The 16,847-nt window shown below is 43.7% G+C and overlaps 2 protein-coding genes and 1 long non-coding RNA gene across 3 annotated transcripts in view; 1 reads left to right on the plus strand and 2 right to left on the minus strand.

Moving 5' to 3' along the window:
* Positions 1 to 16,847, plus strand: part of LOC144584993 (uncharacterized) — a 59,426-nt gene that overhangs the window by 19,979 nt on the left and 22,600 nt on the right. The window lies entirely within an intron of this gene.
* LOC144583048 (uncharacterized) lies at positions 2,859 to 4,601 on the minus strand. Its single transcript, XM_078382399.1, has one exon. The coding sequence runs from the start codon at positions 4,483 to 4,485 to the stop codon at positions 3,022 to 3,024; it is 1,464 nt and encodes a 487-aa protein (XP_078238525.1). The 5' UTR covers positions 4,486 to 4,601; the 3' UTR covers positions 2,859 to 3,021.
* LOC144583068 (uncharacterized) lies at positions 4,622 to 13,961 on the minus strand. The gene has a single exon (XR_013539496.1). It is a non-coding gene; the product is annotated as an uncharacterized LOC144583068 (long non-coding RNA).

Here is a 16,847-nt window from a genome sequence, read left to right on the forward strand (position 1 = left end):
GTTCCTTTGGTATATAAATCTATGCAGCTACCTCATAAATTCGGAAGTTCTTGGGGGGATTTCCAACTTGAACTTCCCCGCTACTGCAGTGCAAAAACAAATAAAGCTTTTTCCTTGCATTTTACCTCAGAGCTTGTAAGAGTCATTTATGCTCTCAGCAGATATTTCTACATTTGACATGGCGTGGACTCACCTCCTTCTATTACCATCTCCACACAAGAATTGGAAGTTGTTCATTACTTTGTGTACCTTGGCTCAACAATCTCTGACACACACTCTCTAGATGTCGAGCTGGATAAACGCATTGGCAAAGCAGCCACCATGTTCTCTAGACTCACAAAGAGAGTATGGCTCAATAAGAAGCTGGCGACACATACAAAGATCCAGGTCTATTGAGCCTGTGTCCTGAGCACACTCCTGTACTGCAGTGAGTCCTGGACCCTTCGTGCACGGCAGGAGAGGAAGCTGAACACCTTCCATATGCATGGACTCCGACAGATTTTGGTATCACCTGGCAGGACAAAGTTCCAAATAGAGTAGTGCTGGAACGAACTGGAATTTTCAGGATATATACTTTACTGAAACAGCGACTTCCCATCTCTCTTTCCCCTCCCACACAAACAAGGCCCACTAAAGATTCCCCTCCCCCAGGATAGGAGAGGGGGGTGAGGTGGGGTGGGGGTATATTTCTCCCCTTTGGGGGAATATCTTTCTAGAGACCCCCCACTGCTCTCTCCTCCCCCCTGGGGCCATTGCACACCTCCGTCTGGATCCTCAGGCAGTGGAGGGGGTGGGGGCATAGGAGGGGCCCCAGAGAGATGGGGCTTGGAGGGGGGAGAAGATAGGGGTTCAACTGGGAGCGAGGGAGGCTAGATCCAGGCCTCTTAGTCTGCCCTCCGGCCAGGCGGCCTCTGCCTCTTTCTCCCTCAACCCCCTCCAGCCAGCACTGGAAGGGTAGATCCTGCCGGCCAGTTCCTCTGGTTCCCCCAAGAAAGGGGATCTCTGCTGGAAAGTTTTCTCCTCGCTGCCAGGAAGAGCCCTTTCTGGGGGTCAGGTCCCAAAGGCCCCCTCCAGGGCCAGCCCATTTCCCAAAGGCCGGCTCCTCGTTTCCGAAGACGAACCACCTCTCCTGCGCCCTCTGATTTTGGAGGCTCCTCTTGACAGACGGACGGAGGGGGCTTTGGGAAGGGTCAGAAGAAGAAGACTCGCCCCTCCTATATGGAGGGCTGGAGAAAATAAAAAGAGAAATGCAATCCAGAAAGACTCCCTCCTCACAGGGATCATTTTAGCCTTTGTAGGTGGGAGGCAGGTCTTTTGTAAAGCCAATGGCTGTGAAGCATCCATTCCAGACCAACCCAGGCATCACGATAGAGGGGGGAGTCAGCTGTAAGACCCCACCACCTGCGTCCCTCACAGCTCGTGCAACAGTTGTGAGTCAAGTCGGAGGGAAACGTTCGAGTGGGTAGGTTGGAAGATAGCTGGGAATGTGGATGATGATGATACTGCATTTCTATGCTGCCCATCTGGCAGCCAAGGCTGAACCTCAAACCCCCCCCGCTCTTCCCACCCACAGCAATGGGGGCAGGAGAGACCCTGGGGAGAGGGCCTGTCCATTTTCTACACTAGGAAAAGTTTGTCTCTCTCTCTCTGTGTGTGTGTGTGTGGTTTGCTGCTGCTGATTTTGGGTTCAAAAATATTCTCAGGAAATTGTCTGAATCTCCTCTTGGTTTCCCCATTTCCTGCATATCTCCTACCGTAGATGTTGTTGTTGTTTAGTCATTGTGTCCGACTCTTCGTGACCCCATGGACCAGAGCACGCCACAGGCCCTCCTGTCTTCCACTGCCTCCCGGAGTTGGGTCAGATTCATATTGGTAGTTGTTGTGGTTTTCTTGGGCTCTTTGGCCATGTTCTGAAGGTTGTTCTTCCTAACGTTTTGCCAGTCTCTGTAACCAGCATCTTCAGAGGACAGGAATCAAAACTCTTTGCTCTGGTGCAATTCCGACTCCTGTCCTCTGAAGATGCCGGCCACAGAGACTGGCGAAACGTTAGGAAGAACAACCTTCAGAAAAGGGCTAAAGAGTCGAAAAAACCCCACAACAAACATTCAAAAGTATTTAAACTTTAAAAAGAAATATATAAAGTAAAAACGAACAATTGGGCTGTAAATGTGTGGTGAACAGACAGTATTTTTCTTCTCTCCCAGTTGTTTGTAAAATCCATTGGTGGCTGTCACTGCTACATTGTTATTTTTCCGCTCTTCCAAGGACTTTCACAGGGCATCATAAAACCAAACACCTATGTTTCTCTATTCCTTTCTAATAACACTTTGTGTGAAATTTCTCCCAATATTTATATTCCTTTATTCTGCATGAGTCAGTAAAACCAAATCTTCCCAAGGCTTGGGTTTCCCAGCCTCCGAGAAGCTCAGATGTTAAGGATCAAAGGATTTGGTCACCTCCGACCCAGTGCAGTCCAGGGCCCGAAGAGATCAGAGCTTGAAAAACCAAAATTTCCACTCCTTCCAACAATCCCTGCCATTACAAAGCAGTATACTCTCAATACAGTAGCACAGAAATGCCTGGTTCTTCATGAACCGTATATATATATATGTGTGTGTGTTCATAAAAAAGAGAGAATAGGTTCATTGGTAGCCTCTTTAAAACTCAATTACGATTATTATTTTTCAGGGTAAATCCTTATAAAAGAAAGGACAGCTTCTCTCTGTTCACTACTTGCTTTTCTTTCTTCAGTTAGCCTTAGAACATCCATGCCGTTCTCTGTTTACACTTATTTTGTAAAAGCTTCTATTGCACAATTTAGGCTTATTTTCTTTTTTTAGCACAAAGTTCCACGTCTATTTTGTGATATCTTTTAATTAAGAATGGAAGTAAAAAGGATCACATTTCACAATGCACTGCACTTATTATCTTTTCTCTGTTTTGCATTACGTCAACATTTTGTTGTTTATTCTTTCCAGTGAAAATCAGCACAAAATTGAATGAGCTCCTTCTGCCTTCTTATCAGGAGTTCTGACTAAAGCTCTTTCCACATTCCATGAATTTCAAAGGTTTCTCCGCACTGTGAGCTTTTTGATGTGACCTAAGGTGTCCATTCTGACTAAAGCTCTTTCCACATTCCATGCATATATGTGGTTTCTCCCCAGTGTGGGTCCTTTGATGTACCCTAAGATGACTAATGCGACTAAAGCACTTTCCACATTCCATGCATTTATGTGGTTTCTCCCCAGTGTGGGTCCTTTGATGTAACCTAAGGGCACCACTGTGACTAAAGCTCTTTCCACATTCCATGCATTTATGTGGTTTTTCTCCAGTGTGGGTCCTTTGATGTAACCTTAGAGCATCACTGCGACTAAAACTCTTTCCACATTCCATGCATTTATGTGGCTTTTCCCCAGTGTGGGTCCTTTGATGTAACCTAAGCTTACCACTGCGACTAAAGCACTTTCCACATTCCATGCATATATGCGGTTTCTCCCCAGTGTGGGTCCTTTGATGTACCCTAAGGTCACCACTCTGACTAAAGCTCTTTCCACATTCTATGCATTTATGTGGTTTTTCTCCAGTGTGGGTCCTTTGATGTAACCTAAGGGCACCACTGTGACTAAAGCTCTTTCCACATTCCATGCATTTATGTGGTTTTTCTCCAGTGTGGGTCCTTTGATGTAACCTAAGGTTAACACTCTGACTAAAGCTCTTTCCACATTCCATGCATTTATGTGGTTTTTCTCCAGTGTGGGTCCTTTGATGTAACCTAAGGTTAACACTGTGACTAAAGCTCTTTCCACATTCCATGCATTTATGTGGCTTTTCCCCAGTGTGGGTCCTTTGATGTAACCTAAGCTTACCCCTCCGACTAAAGCACTTTCCACATGCCATGCATTTATGTGGTTTCTCCCCAGTGTGGGTCCTTTGATGTACCCTAAGGTCACCACTCTGACTAAAGCTCTTTCCACATTCCATGCATTTATGTGGTTTCTCCCCAGTGTGGGTCCTTTGATGTAACTTAAGGTCACCACTCTGACTAAAGCTCTTTCCACATGCCATGCATTTATGTGGTTTCTCCCCAGTGTGGGTCCTTTGATGTAACCTAAGGTGACTACTGTTACTAAAGTTCTTTCCACATTCCGTGCATTTATGTGGTTTCTCCCCAGTGTGGGTCCTTTGATGTAACTTAAGATGACCACTCTGACTAAAGCTCTTTCCACATTCTATGCATTTATGTGGTTTCTCCCCAGTGTGGGTCCTTTGATGTAACTTAAGGTTACCACCGTGACTAAAGCTCTTTCCACATTCCATGCATTTATGTGGTTTCTCCCCAGTGTGGGTCCTTTGATGTAACCTAAGATGACCACTCTGACTAAAGCTCTTTCCACATTCTATGCATTTATGTGGTTTCTCCCCAGTGTGGGCCCTTTGATGTGACGTAAGGTCACCACTGCGACTAAAGCTCTTTCCACATTCCATGCATTTATGTGGTTTTTCTCCAGTGTGGGTCCTTTGATGTAACCTAAGATGACCACTCTGACTAAAGCTCTTTCCACATTCTATGCATTTATGTGGTTTCTCCCCAGTGTGGGTCCTTTGATGTGACGTAAGGTCACTGTGACGTGTGCCATGACGTCACCTGCCTGTCTTGGCTAAGGCTGGAGTTTCCTGGCCTATGGCAAGGCAGGAGGTGGGTCTTATAGGGGTGGAGCTTGTGTATATAAGGGGGGTGTACAAGGAGAGAGAGTTTTGTTGAGGGTTGTTGTTGGTTGGGGAATTAGAGAGTGACAGGGTTAGGTATAGGTTAGGTGATTAAGGAACTGTGTGTTTAGTAACTAAGAACTGTGCAGGGTGAAGGTCTGATAAATATAGTTTTATAAGTGATTCTTTTATTCAGTGATTTCCTTTTTAAGTCTGTATTCAATAAATCATTATTTTAATTTTAAAATCCACAATAAGTCTGAAGTGTCAGGTTTATGTGTGGTTGGTGGCAGCGAAGAAGTACTGTGTGTGTGTGTGAAGGATCGTGACCTGTCATCTCTAGTGGTGACGTAGGAAGAGGTGGCAGTCGTGACAAAACTGGTGCCAGCGTGTGGGATACGAGTTGTCCAGTTGCCCAGTTGCCCAGAAAAGCCTTGGCTAGTGTGACCAGAGCAAAAGGATTTCAGTTAGGTGCACCTGAAGTGGGGTGTGGGTAACTCTCTAGGATTTGTCTCCAGGGGGGAGCAGATCTAGTAGAGAGGCACCTAAACTTCAGAGTGAGGGAACTGACTTATGAGCTCTAGAAGGTCCATTTAGTGAGGGAGATTGACCCAAAGTAGGAGGCTGTTGGGACTTGGTCTGAGAGTCCAGAGTTGGGAGAACTCGGAAGGGACAGACAGACCAAGGGCAGCGAAGATTTGGGATCTCCCTAGTGAACTACAGAACCTGAGAGAGGGTGAAGCTGTGGTGGATTTGAAAGCAGAGCCAAGGGCAAAAAAAAATTAAAGTAGCTCTAAATCTGGCAAGAGGCCCAGTGAAGGGGCAGAAGCCATTAGAGACTACAGTAACAAGCCTAGCCATATCTGTTGATATACCCTGTTAGAGAGTGTCAGACCTTAGCACAGAAAAAAAAAAAAAGTGACGTTTTAAACAGAGGCTTGAAAATAGAAAAGAGCCTTCTGTGTGATTAAAATGCCTCTCACGCGCAGTCAAATGGCAGAAGTGAGTGAACAAAGAGACCAAGCAATGTCAGACTGGTCTGGGGATGAGTCAAATGGTGAGGGAAGAGTTGCCTCAGTGCAGGAAGAAGCTAATGGTGAACAGTTATCAGAAATTAAGAAAATTCAATTAGCCCAGGCACATGAATTTCAAATGAGACAAATAGAAAAGGAGGAAAGAATAGAAAGGGAAAGAATTGCCCTAGAGAAAGAGAAGATGGAAAGAGAAGAAAGATTGGAGAGAGAGAGGATGGCTTTTGAACTTAGGAAATTGGAGATACTGAACCAAAACAACAACAACAACAGAGATTCTGGTACTGAACCTAGCCAGTTATCAAAATCAGATTTGAAGAAATTTCCTACATATAAACAGGGGGATTGTCCTGAAAATTTCCTTAAAATCTTTGAACGAAGTTGTGCTGATTTTTCTGTGAGGGAAACAGAGAAAATGATAATTTTGAGGTCTCTCCTGAGTGGAAAAATGGCTGACGTGTATGCTGATATGCCAGTTGAGCTCAGTAAAGATTATTCAGAGTTCAAAAAAATGGTTTACAATCGTTTTGGCATTAACTCAGAACATCTCAGGCAGAAGTTCAGAAAACTTACAAAAAAATCAGATGAATCTTATACCCAACTTGGTTTTAACTTAGAAAAGTGTTTGGATCGGTGGCTTGAACAGGAGAATGTAAAAACCTTTCAGGAATTGAAAAATGTTGTGGGCCTGGAGCAGTTTTATTCCTTACTCCATGGGGAACTTAAATTTTTAGTTCAAGAACGAAAACCAACTGATGTTAGAAACGCTGCTCAAATAGCTGATTTTATTTCTCAAATAAGGGGTCCTAGTTGTTATGAGGGGAGAAGTGTGAGGAAAACATGGGACCCAAAGTTCTCTAAAGAACAAGCACAGAGACAGACTAAAGTAGGCGGCCATTTTAGTGAAAAGCCCTCAGAACAGGGCCAGCACAGTAAACAAGTTTTGGAGGGAAAAGAGAAACTTGAGAGATTTGATGGGAAAAGCTCATGGGGGGAGAGAATCTGCTTCATTTGCAAAAAGAAAGGCCACATTGCTTCACAATGTTTTAATACAAGGCAAAATAAAGAAATTCCACCTCAGAAAGTTAATGTAAAAGAAGCAAAGGCTGTATTTTGTGTTCAGAGTAAACCTCAAGCTTCTTCTAGTGAAAGCTCTGTTGTCATGGAAACCCAGGCAGAGGCAGTTAGGAGCTCTGAATTGGATACATTGAAGGAGCTACCTCTTGCTGAAGTTGTCCATTGTTATTACATACAGACCAATGCTGCTTTATTGGAATCTGCTGGGGACAGGATAAAAGTTTTTGAAAATGACTATTCAGCTTTGAGAGACACCTGTTCTGAAATTTCCATATGCCACTCAGACATAGTACCACAAAGTTGTATGATTGCTGACCAGACTCTATCTGTGAAAGGGATTGGGTCAGAACTAGTTTCACTACCTGTAGCTGACTTGAAAATTGAATATCAAGGTTGGAAGGGATTGTGGAGAGTGGGGGTGTCTTCTGAGATCCCTACCCCTTTTCTTATTGGTAATGACTTAACAAAGCATGTCAAGAGTGCCCTAGTGGTAACACGTGCACAATCAGTACAAAGTGAAGCCAGTAGTGGGAATGACTCTCAAGAGCCAGAGAAATTTGTACCACAACCTGAGGCATTCTCAGTTGAAATACCTCAGAAAAGCCTCTTTGTCAAGGAACAAACAGCAGATCCCACCTTAAAAGATTGTTTTGCAAAGGTGACTGATAAAGATTTATCACCTGAGTGCCCTGAACGTTTTATTATTAAGGGTGGTTTACTGTATAGGGAAAAACTGAATAATATTTCAAAAGGGGGGCCTGAAATTAAGAGACAGTTGGTGGTGCCTGAGAAATATCGCCCTATGATTCTGGAAAAGGGACATGCAGACATTTTCTCAGCTCATATGGGGATAAACAAGACCAAACAAAGAATAGCCCAAAACTTTTACTGGCCTGATATGGGTAAACATATTAAGAGTTTCTGTCAAAGATGCCATATTTGTCAGAGACAGGGCTCTAAGTGTGATAAAACTAGAGCAAAGCTATGCCCATTACCAGTGATTTCAACTCCTTTTACACGTCTAGGGGTGGACATCATAGGTCCATTGCCCAATGCCACTAAGCGGGGGAACAGATTTATTTTAACTATAGAGACCCAGACTGTGGCAGAAGCCTTAGTGAATTACAGGAGTAGGATGGGTTTTCCTTCTGAGACAATCACAGACTTAGGAACCTCTCATATATCCAAACTTATGAAAAGGTTAGGCAGGGGGGTCATTCACATAAATGCCCTGAAGCCTTATTACAGAGAGACCATCCATGTGCAGTTTGCAATAAAAGAGGCTGATAAGGAGGAACATGGGTTGCCCTTCGGGGAAGGGAGGGGCCCACAAGAGTTCAATCCACAAGAAGTGCAGATCAGCCCTGCTCTATCCAGAGAACAGCAGAATAGTTGCAGAACACTGGTTACAAAACCTCAAGAAGTGTTCTCAAATAAACCTGGTGTTGACAAGGGAGTGCTACCCAGGACTGACATAGGGAATGCTTCTCAGTCTGTAACACCATATAGAATAAGAGGTTGTTACTTTGACAATATTCGCAGAACGCTAGACGAAATGCTAAACGATCAAATTATTGTACACTCATCTAGCGCTTGGTTAGCCCTTGTAATTTTGATAGACAAGCCAGATGGCAGTGTCAGGTTCTGTGTGTATTACAGCAAGTTGTATTCAGTAACTAAACCTGATGCTTATCCTAGGCCTAGGCTTGATGACATAAGTAAGATGATTGAAGGAAGAAGTGATCATAAGGCCCAAGAGAAAAGCGCATTTGGTAGTCCATTTGGCCTGTTTGAATTGCGAGTCCTCAGTTTTGGCCTGAGAAACTCACTAGCAACGTTTCAAAGGCTCATGGACCATACTCTGAAAGGGCTTAGTGACTTCACAGTAGCTTATATCGATGACATATGGGTCTTTAGCAACACCTGGCAAGATCACCTACATCATCTAGAGTTAGTGCTACAAAGGTTGAAAGATGCTGGCTTAACTGTTAAAGCTAGTAAGTGTCAGCTAGGTAACTCAGAGATGAAGTACCTAGGTCACATAGTGGGAGGAGGCCTAATCAAACCTTTAGAGGCCAAGGTAGAAGCAATCCTGAAGTGGCCCAGACCTACCACTAAAAAGAAAGTGAGGTCCTTTCTAGGTCTGGCAGGGTATTACAGAAGGTTTATACCCGGTTTCAGTGAGATTGCTGCACCTTTATCAGACCTGACAAAGAAGCAGAGCAGCAACAGCGTTTCCTGGTCGGAAGAGTGCGAGATGGCGTTTGGACGGCTGAAAGATGCTCTAACCAACCATCCAGTGCTGCATGCTCCTGACTTCAACAGAGAGTTCATCATCTACACAGATGCGTCTAATGCCGGTGTGGGAGCGGTACTGTGCCAACAGGATGACAGCGGAGACCAACATCCAGTGGCGTACCTGAGCAAGAAGTTGCTTCCCAGGGAGAAGAATCTTTCTACCATCGAGAAAGAATGTTTGGCGATCATCTTTGCGATCCGGAAGCTGAAGGCTTACATCTGGGGTCGACATTTTACCTTGTGCACTGATCACTCACCTCTATCGTGGTTGAGGACTATGAAATCACAGAACAGTAAACTGATGAGGTGGGCGCTTCTTTTGCAGGACTATGATTTCGAGGTTAAGGTGGTCAGAGGGACTATAAACTGTGTGGCTGACGCCTTATCCAGAAGACCGGAAGACGACATCTAAAGGACTTATGGACTCTGTGTATAGTATATGGCATTGTAAAGTGTTTGGAAAGTTATGTATTGTATTATGATAAATGTTTACATTGCATGTTTTTATTTACCTGTATAGAGGAAGTGTAAGTATATTTGTAGTTGTGTTGAAGTGTGTAATAAATGTAATGCTGTGTGGTTGTTGCAGTTGTTTTGGGGAAAAAACACCTTAGCTTTCCCCCACAAAACAACTTATTAAAGGGGGAAGGTATGTGACGTGTGCCATGACGTCACCTGCCTGTCTTGGCTAAGGCTGGAGTTTCCTGGCCTATGGCAAGGCAGGAGGTGGGTCTTATAGGGGTGGAGCTTGTGTATATAAGGGGGGTGTACAAGGAGAGAGAGTTTTGTTGAGGGTTGTTGTTGGTTGGGGAATTAGAGAGTGACAGGGTTAGGTATAGGTTAGGTGATTAAGGAACTGTGTGTTTAGTAACTAAGAACTGTGCAGGGTGAAGGTCTGATAAATATAGTTTTATAAGTGATTCTTTTATTCAGTGATTTCCTTTTTAAGTCTGTATTCAATAAATCATTATTTTAATTTTAAAATCCACAATAAGTCTGAAGTGTCAGGTTTATGTGTGGTTGGTGGCAGCGAAGAAGTACTGTGTGTGTGTGTGAAGGATCGTGACCTGTCATCTCTAGTGGTGACGTAGGAAGAGGTGGCAGTCGTGACAGTCACCACTGCGACTAAAGCTCTTTCCGCATTCCATGCATTTATGTGGTTTCTCTCCAGTGTGAGTCCTTTGATGTGATGTAAGGTTACCACTGCAACTAAAGCTCTTTCCACATTCCATGCATTTATGTGGTTTCTCTCCAGTGAGGGTCATTAGATGTGAACGCATATTTCTTCTCTCGCTGAAACTCTTCTCACATTCCATGTTTTCGTATTTCTCCCTAGGGTGAGTTCTTTAAACTGAACTAGCGGCACTGCTCTGAAGCTGTCTCCACACTTCAGGCATTTAAGCCGTTTCTCCTTTAGCTCGTGGGTTTGTCTACGCTTTTCTTCCCAGCTTCACACTTTTTTCAGGGACAGAAGAAGAGGCTCTGTATAATTCTGGCCATCGTGTTTGTTACCTGACAGAGAAAAAAAGATGTATTGAGAATATAGCAGAGAGCAGAATCTAAGTGGAGGTTAAACCAAAGAGTTTGCTCCATCTTTGACTCCTTTGAAAGGCAGATGTCTCCTGAAAGCTTTACTGGCAACATTTGAAAAATTAGCTGCATAGCGAAAACAGCATGGACTCCCCTTGCCTGAATTGATACTTCCAAAGGGACAGGGATGGGAAAATATAGTTGATTAATATTAACCACTATCCAAAATACTATTAAACATGAGCCATCAAGTCAATTCTGACTGATGGCTACCCTTTTTTCGTGGGTTTCTAGGTAGAGAATACTCAAAAGTCGTTCCCCATTTCCTGCTTCTGGGACCTTGCAGTTTCCCGAGGGCCACACAAGCTGACCTTACCCGTGGGAGACACAGCAAGGAACCTCTGGTTCTGCAACCAGATATTTAAACTACTGACCTATCCAGCCAGCTTACTCAGAAATACAAGGACAGTGTTTGATCAGAATTGAGGTTTTAAAGTTCCATGGTTTGCTTGCAAATTTCCTCCACTGTATAGTACTTAATTTAAAGCCATTGCAAGTCCATAAATGTATTGAAAATGGTGAACCCATGAAAAGAGAAAGGGAAGGAAGAGCTGGAGAACCTGGATTAATAAAAAGCCATTGTTGGCTCATATTTATAGAGCCTCGTGGCGCAGTGGTTAAAACGCTGTACTGCAAGCTAAAACTGTGCTCACGACCTGGGGTTCAAATCCCAGGTAGCCGGCTCAAGGTTGACTCAGCCTTCCATCCTTCCGAGGTCGGTAAAATGAGTACCCAGCTTGCTGGGGGGGCAATGTGTAGCCTGTATAATTAAAAATTGTAAACCGCCCGGAGAGTGCTTGTAGCGGTATGGGGCGGTATATAAGTCCAATAAATAAATAAATAAATGAATAAATTTAGCTTGAGATCTACAACAATTCCAACATCCCTCTCGCTCGTAGTTTTTCTGAGCCAAGTATCCCCCATCTTGTAAGGGTGCAAGTGGTTTCTTTTTCCAAGGTGCAGGACTTTGCACTTGACCGTGGCCAGGTAGGATCTTGCCAAAAAGAGAGGGGAAATATTATTAAATGTTGCGGTGAGGGTTTATAGGTTAGGGTTTTTTTAAAGGAAAATAGTTAAAGTTTGAGGATTTTTTACTATTGGGTGTTGCTTTGCTGGGGTATGTCATCAGAGTATGGGACCAAATGGAGATGTGATGCTAAAATGGAATGGTTTAAAGTCTTGATAAATAAAGAAAAATGTTAATGGATGAAGAGGAAGATAATTTAAACCCTACCAAGGATGAAAGAAGGTACAGTGGTGCCCCGCTACATGACGACCTCGTGGAACAATGAAACCGCAGGACGGTGACTTTTTTGCAATCGCTATAGCGATCGCAAAATGATGCTTCCAATGGGTTTTTTTTCGCTGGATGTGGAATAGTTCCGTGCTTTGCGAACCGTTTGTTCACAAGACAATGATTTTTATGACATCGCAAAATGGCTTCCAGCTCTTTTTAGACTCATGCTTCGGAAGAGAGCTATTAAAAACAGCTGACCGGTGCTCAGAAAATGGCTTCTCTATGGAGGATCTTCACTGGACGATGAGGTAATTTCCCCATTGGAACGCTTTAACCGGTTTTCAATGCATTCCAATGGGGAATTCTTTTTGCATGACGATTTCGCTGTACAGCGATTTCAGTGGAACGCATTATTGGTGTCTTGCGTGGCACCACTGTATAATATTACAATATGACATAAACTGATAAGTAGAACTGACATGCAAGATATTTGGAGAGAAGTGAAAGGAGATGTAAATAATTTTACTTTTTATTCATCAGCATATAAAAGTTATTTTAGGAGAGATTATATATGTATGCATCTAATGATTGTGATTTAAAGTTTGTAAAACAGACATAGGGTTAATAAAAGTAGCAGATCACACACTGGTGAATATGGATTTTAAGGGTACATGTGATTATAAAGAAGCTAGGAGGTGGAGGTCACGTACAGGAATTTTATGTCAAAATATTTGTATAGTTCAGGTCACTGAGAAGTACAGTATATTTAAGTCTTCAACATACTCACATAGGAATGGTTGTTTGACCAGGTAGGCAGGGTAGAAATACAACCAACCAACAAACCAACCAATCAGCCAATCAATCAATCAATAGTAAAGCCGAAGAAACAAACTTTGTGCAAGGATTCAGAAAAAGTACTGGTATTAATACCAGAAACTAGGAGGATTAGGTTGACCAAGGAGTGGGGAGCTAGCACCTCATGGGATTTGGAGACTCTTCCTCTCTTAATGCAGACTAAATAGCACTGGCCTTTTTTGCAGCCACATCACACTTTTGGCTCATCCTTGACGTGTTCTAAAACGATTCCAAGGTCCTTCTCGCTTCTAGTACTGCTGAGCAAGTTATCCCCCGTCTTGTAATGGTGTGAAATAGTAGGGGAAACCATGGAACCCAGAGATACTCCAGAGGCCAAGAGGTCAAGAGGTGGAGCATAACCCCATAACCACTACCGTTCACAGAGCGACATCCCACAAGGGGAAATCCCAGAAGCTGACAGTCCGACAATCCACCGCTTCTCTTCCAAACTGAAGGCAAAGGTCAGGGCTGTTTTTCAGCAAGTGTGGAGGGCAGGGAGCAGAAGAGAGGGTGTCCTGGGTAGACCATCTTCACTGCTCTCAGTCCTGCTCCTAATATTCAGGCTGCCCTTTCCTATGGGAAGCCTGGCAACTTTTTATCCTGCTGGCAACACACTGGACCATTTTTTTTAAAAATCGTGGCTAAAGAAGCACAATATCCCACATTCAAACTGTCAGGTTATATAAAATAAGCCAAATAACACGGAACATGAATTTTACAGCCATGAACATTCGGTACAGAGACCATGTACACAGTGTCAGCAGGTGTGCCCGACAAGGACATTGGAATACACAACTTAGGGGTGAAGATGATGTCAGGTTTCTGACCACCAAATGGACAGTGTGGGATAGTCTATATGGCCACCGGGTGATGGCTTCTTTCTCTTTGCTGATGCGGAGGGTTGTGGACTTTTACGCTGTTGCTGCTGTATATAAATGTCAATAGACTTAGTTGCTAGAAGTCTACTGTTTCTGCCTGATTTTCTTGACTGCTGGGAGTGGAATAAGGAGCTTCATCAAGAGACGCTGCTAAAAACTGTGGCACTCTGACATAAGCACCACTGAGGCTGATGAAGACTTCTGGAGGACTCCAAAGCTTACACACCAGGCTGGAATTTCACAGTTGGCCCTAATGAAGGAAAGATTACCCACCCGACCACCAACCCCCATGTGCACGGAACAGACCTCCTCAGCCTTTGCTTTTTCATTTACTTTCTTCCCAGACACACCAGGGTAAAGATCACTTGGAATTTACAAGACGTTTTGGACAGGTTGAGAAAAGAGAGAGGAAAAAAATAAAATTTAAAAACATTAATTTTTTTCTGGCTAGGCAACATTATTATTATTATTATTATTATTATTATTATTATTATTATTATTATTATTATTATTATTATTATTATTATTATTATTATTATTATCATCATCATCATCATCATCATCATCATCATCATCATCATCATTATTGTTTGTTGTTGTTGTTGTTGTTGTTGTTGTTGTTATAGTGGCTCAGAACTTTAAAAATCACACCATTAAAATTAAATCTCTGAAAATGAAATAGATCCCTAAATGGGAGGATTCCATGAGGAAACATAGTTCAGTTAGAAAGAATATTATAATTTGGTGTTATAAATCTTAAGATATTTTCTCATAAGTTATTACCAGATAAGTCTGGACTCATGTTTTGACTACTTGAAGTCTTTTGGCATAATGCCCAGAACAGTGACCTTGAGCGCTCTACTGTTGTTTAAAAGTTGGAAACCTTTTTTCTATTTCTTTTTGATTTCTTCATGCCTGACTGGAACATACATAAATTAACCCTAAAGTGGATCTTTTTAAACTGTACCTTGGGAATTAATATATTGGGCCAAAGTGAACTTTTTGGAACCACCTCCAGGGACTTGGAATCATAGTTTTGGCCATGCAGAATTGTGGGAACTAGGCCACCAGGATATGGATACAAACACTGAACTGGACTGTGATATTTGGGGCTTTTGAACCTCGGTCCAGGCCTGTTTGGCTGGAAGTGCTTATGTTGGATTAGCTGGCGTAAACCTGTGGGAATTAGGCCATCAGGCCGCGGATACAACCCTTGCACTATATCTTGGCACCTTGAGGGTCTAAATTTTGGTTCAGGCCTATTTAGCCAAAGCAGACTCTTTGAACTGACTCTGGAGACTTGGAATGACTGTTTAGCTGGCATCAATTTGCCAGGAATTAAGGAATTAATTAGGACACAGATACAATCATTGAATTGGACTGCGAGTTGGCCTAAGCTCTTGGGCAGCTGGAACAGAATGGCACTACAAGGACAATTTTGGGATGAAACAAAATCTACCCTTCAAACAATACTAGAACTAGTGAGATAACCCACTACCAAGAGGCAAAATTATTCAACGGCCATCTGAAGAATTATAGTCAACAAGCAACAGGGAATAACAAAGAAGGAAACGAGAGTGTGCCGGATGATGTATGCCAATCAAAAGAGGAGCTGGAGGAAATTAATGGGGAAAACCTAAGAGAAACAACGTCAATATTGGATCAGAGGAGAGTACAGTGCCACCACGTCCCTCTCAAGATTAGGCTACCGTAATCCTCTTTCTGTGGGGCTTCCCTTGAGGCTGACACCGGCCGATGCAAGAGGGTCTCCTCCGTCCACCCCTCTCCCACTCCAGCCGTCTCCTCTGGAGAGGCGATTCCATACCCCCGCGTGGATGATGGTTCTTCCATTCTACACTCTCTCTTTCCTCCTCTGCTATTTGCGTCCACTCTTCCCTTATCTTCCGGCTCCATCCTCTACTCTCCCGTTTGCCCCAGTGGAAAGGCTGAGAGAGAGGATTCCTTCCCCTTTCTACCTCTTCTCCTGGTCTCATCATCCTCCCCCAGATAGGAATCCACGGGTTCTCCATCTAGAAACCTTCCCACCCTTCTAGCAAGAGCTTGCTCTGTTCCCCTCTACCCTTCTGGCCTCTCACTTCTCTCTCTCTCTCTCTCACTCTCTCTCTCTGCTCCTCGTCCTTCTGACTCCTCGTCTCCTTCCATTTCTCTTCCCCTCACGTCCGACGGGGGTGGGTGAGTTTCCCCTTTTCCTCTTTGTCCCCTTTCCCCTCTTCGCTGGCTTGGGCTCCCTCCACTTTCTTGCCCCCTTTCTCCCAATGGGGCTCTTGTGAGTCTCTTCTTCCCCCTTTAGGGATCCTGAAGAGGGAACTGAAGAAGGAACTTCTGCTTTGGGGAACCAAAGTAAGGATTGAAGAATTACGTAAGAAAAGGAGGTGAACGTTTCAGCCTGGACTTCTCAGGACTTCACTCCCAAGCCTGGAACAGAAGTCAGCAGATGGGAGTGAGGCAGAGCGATGCCTCCAGCTCCCTTCTGGGTTTTATGTTTCGCCTATTTTGGAGTCCTCCAACCCTGGAGGCATTCAAGGAAAACTTAGGCCATCCCCTGGCAGATCTGCTTTGACGGTATCCCTGCCTTGAGCAGGGGGCTGGACTTGGTGGCCTTATGGGCCCCTTCCAACTTCACTGTTCCGTGATTCTATGGTTCTACGTGTGTTTGGCCTCTTGGCGGCATTCCTAAATAGGCCACCTGCTAATGAAATTTAACAAGGAGGAGGGCAAAGTCCTGCACCTCGAAAAAAGAAACCAGTCACCCAGTTACATGTTGGGGTATCCGTGTCTCAGCAACACTATAAGCAAAAAAAGATCTTGTCAAAAGAGATGACAAGCTGAATAGGAGCCAGCATGTGACGTGGCTACAAAAAAAAGGTAAATGCTATTTTAGGCTGCATTAACAGAAGTATAGTTTCGAAATCTTGCAAGGTGCTAGTCCTCAATTCAGCACAGTTTTGGCATTGCCTTGAGTATTGTGTCCAGGTCTGGATACTACCCTTCAAGAAGGATGCTGACAAATTGGAAAAACTTCATAGGACGGCGACAAGGGTGATCAGGGGACAGATCAAGCCTCAAGAGAAAAGACGGAAAGAACTGGGCATGTTTAGCCTTGAGAAAAGAAAACTGAGGGCTGAAATGATAGCACTTTTCAAAGACTTGAAA

The sequence above is a fragment of the Pogona vitticeps genome, chromosome W (genome assembly GCF_051106095.1).
Source record: "Pogona vitticeps strain Pit_001003342236 chromosome W, PviZW2.1, whole genome shotgun sequence".
Classification (NCBI taxonomy): Eukaryota; Metazoa; Chordata; class Lepidosauria; order Squamata; family Agamidae; genus Pogona; species Pogona vitticeps.

What these genes read in the sequence shown, in the direction of transcription:
- LOC144583048 (XM_078382399.1), bottom strand. Translation starts at nt 4,485, where the DNA reads ATGGAATGTGGAAAGAGCTTTAGTCGCAGTGGTGACCTTACGTCACAT.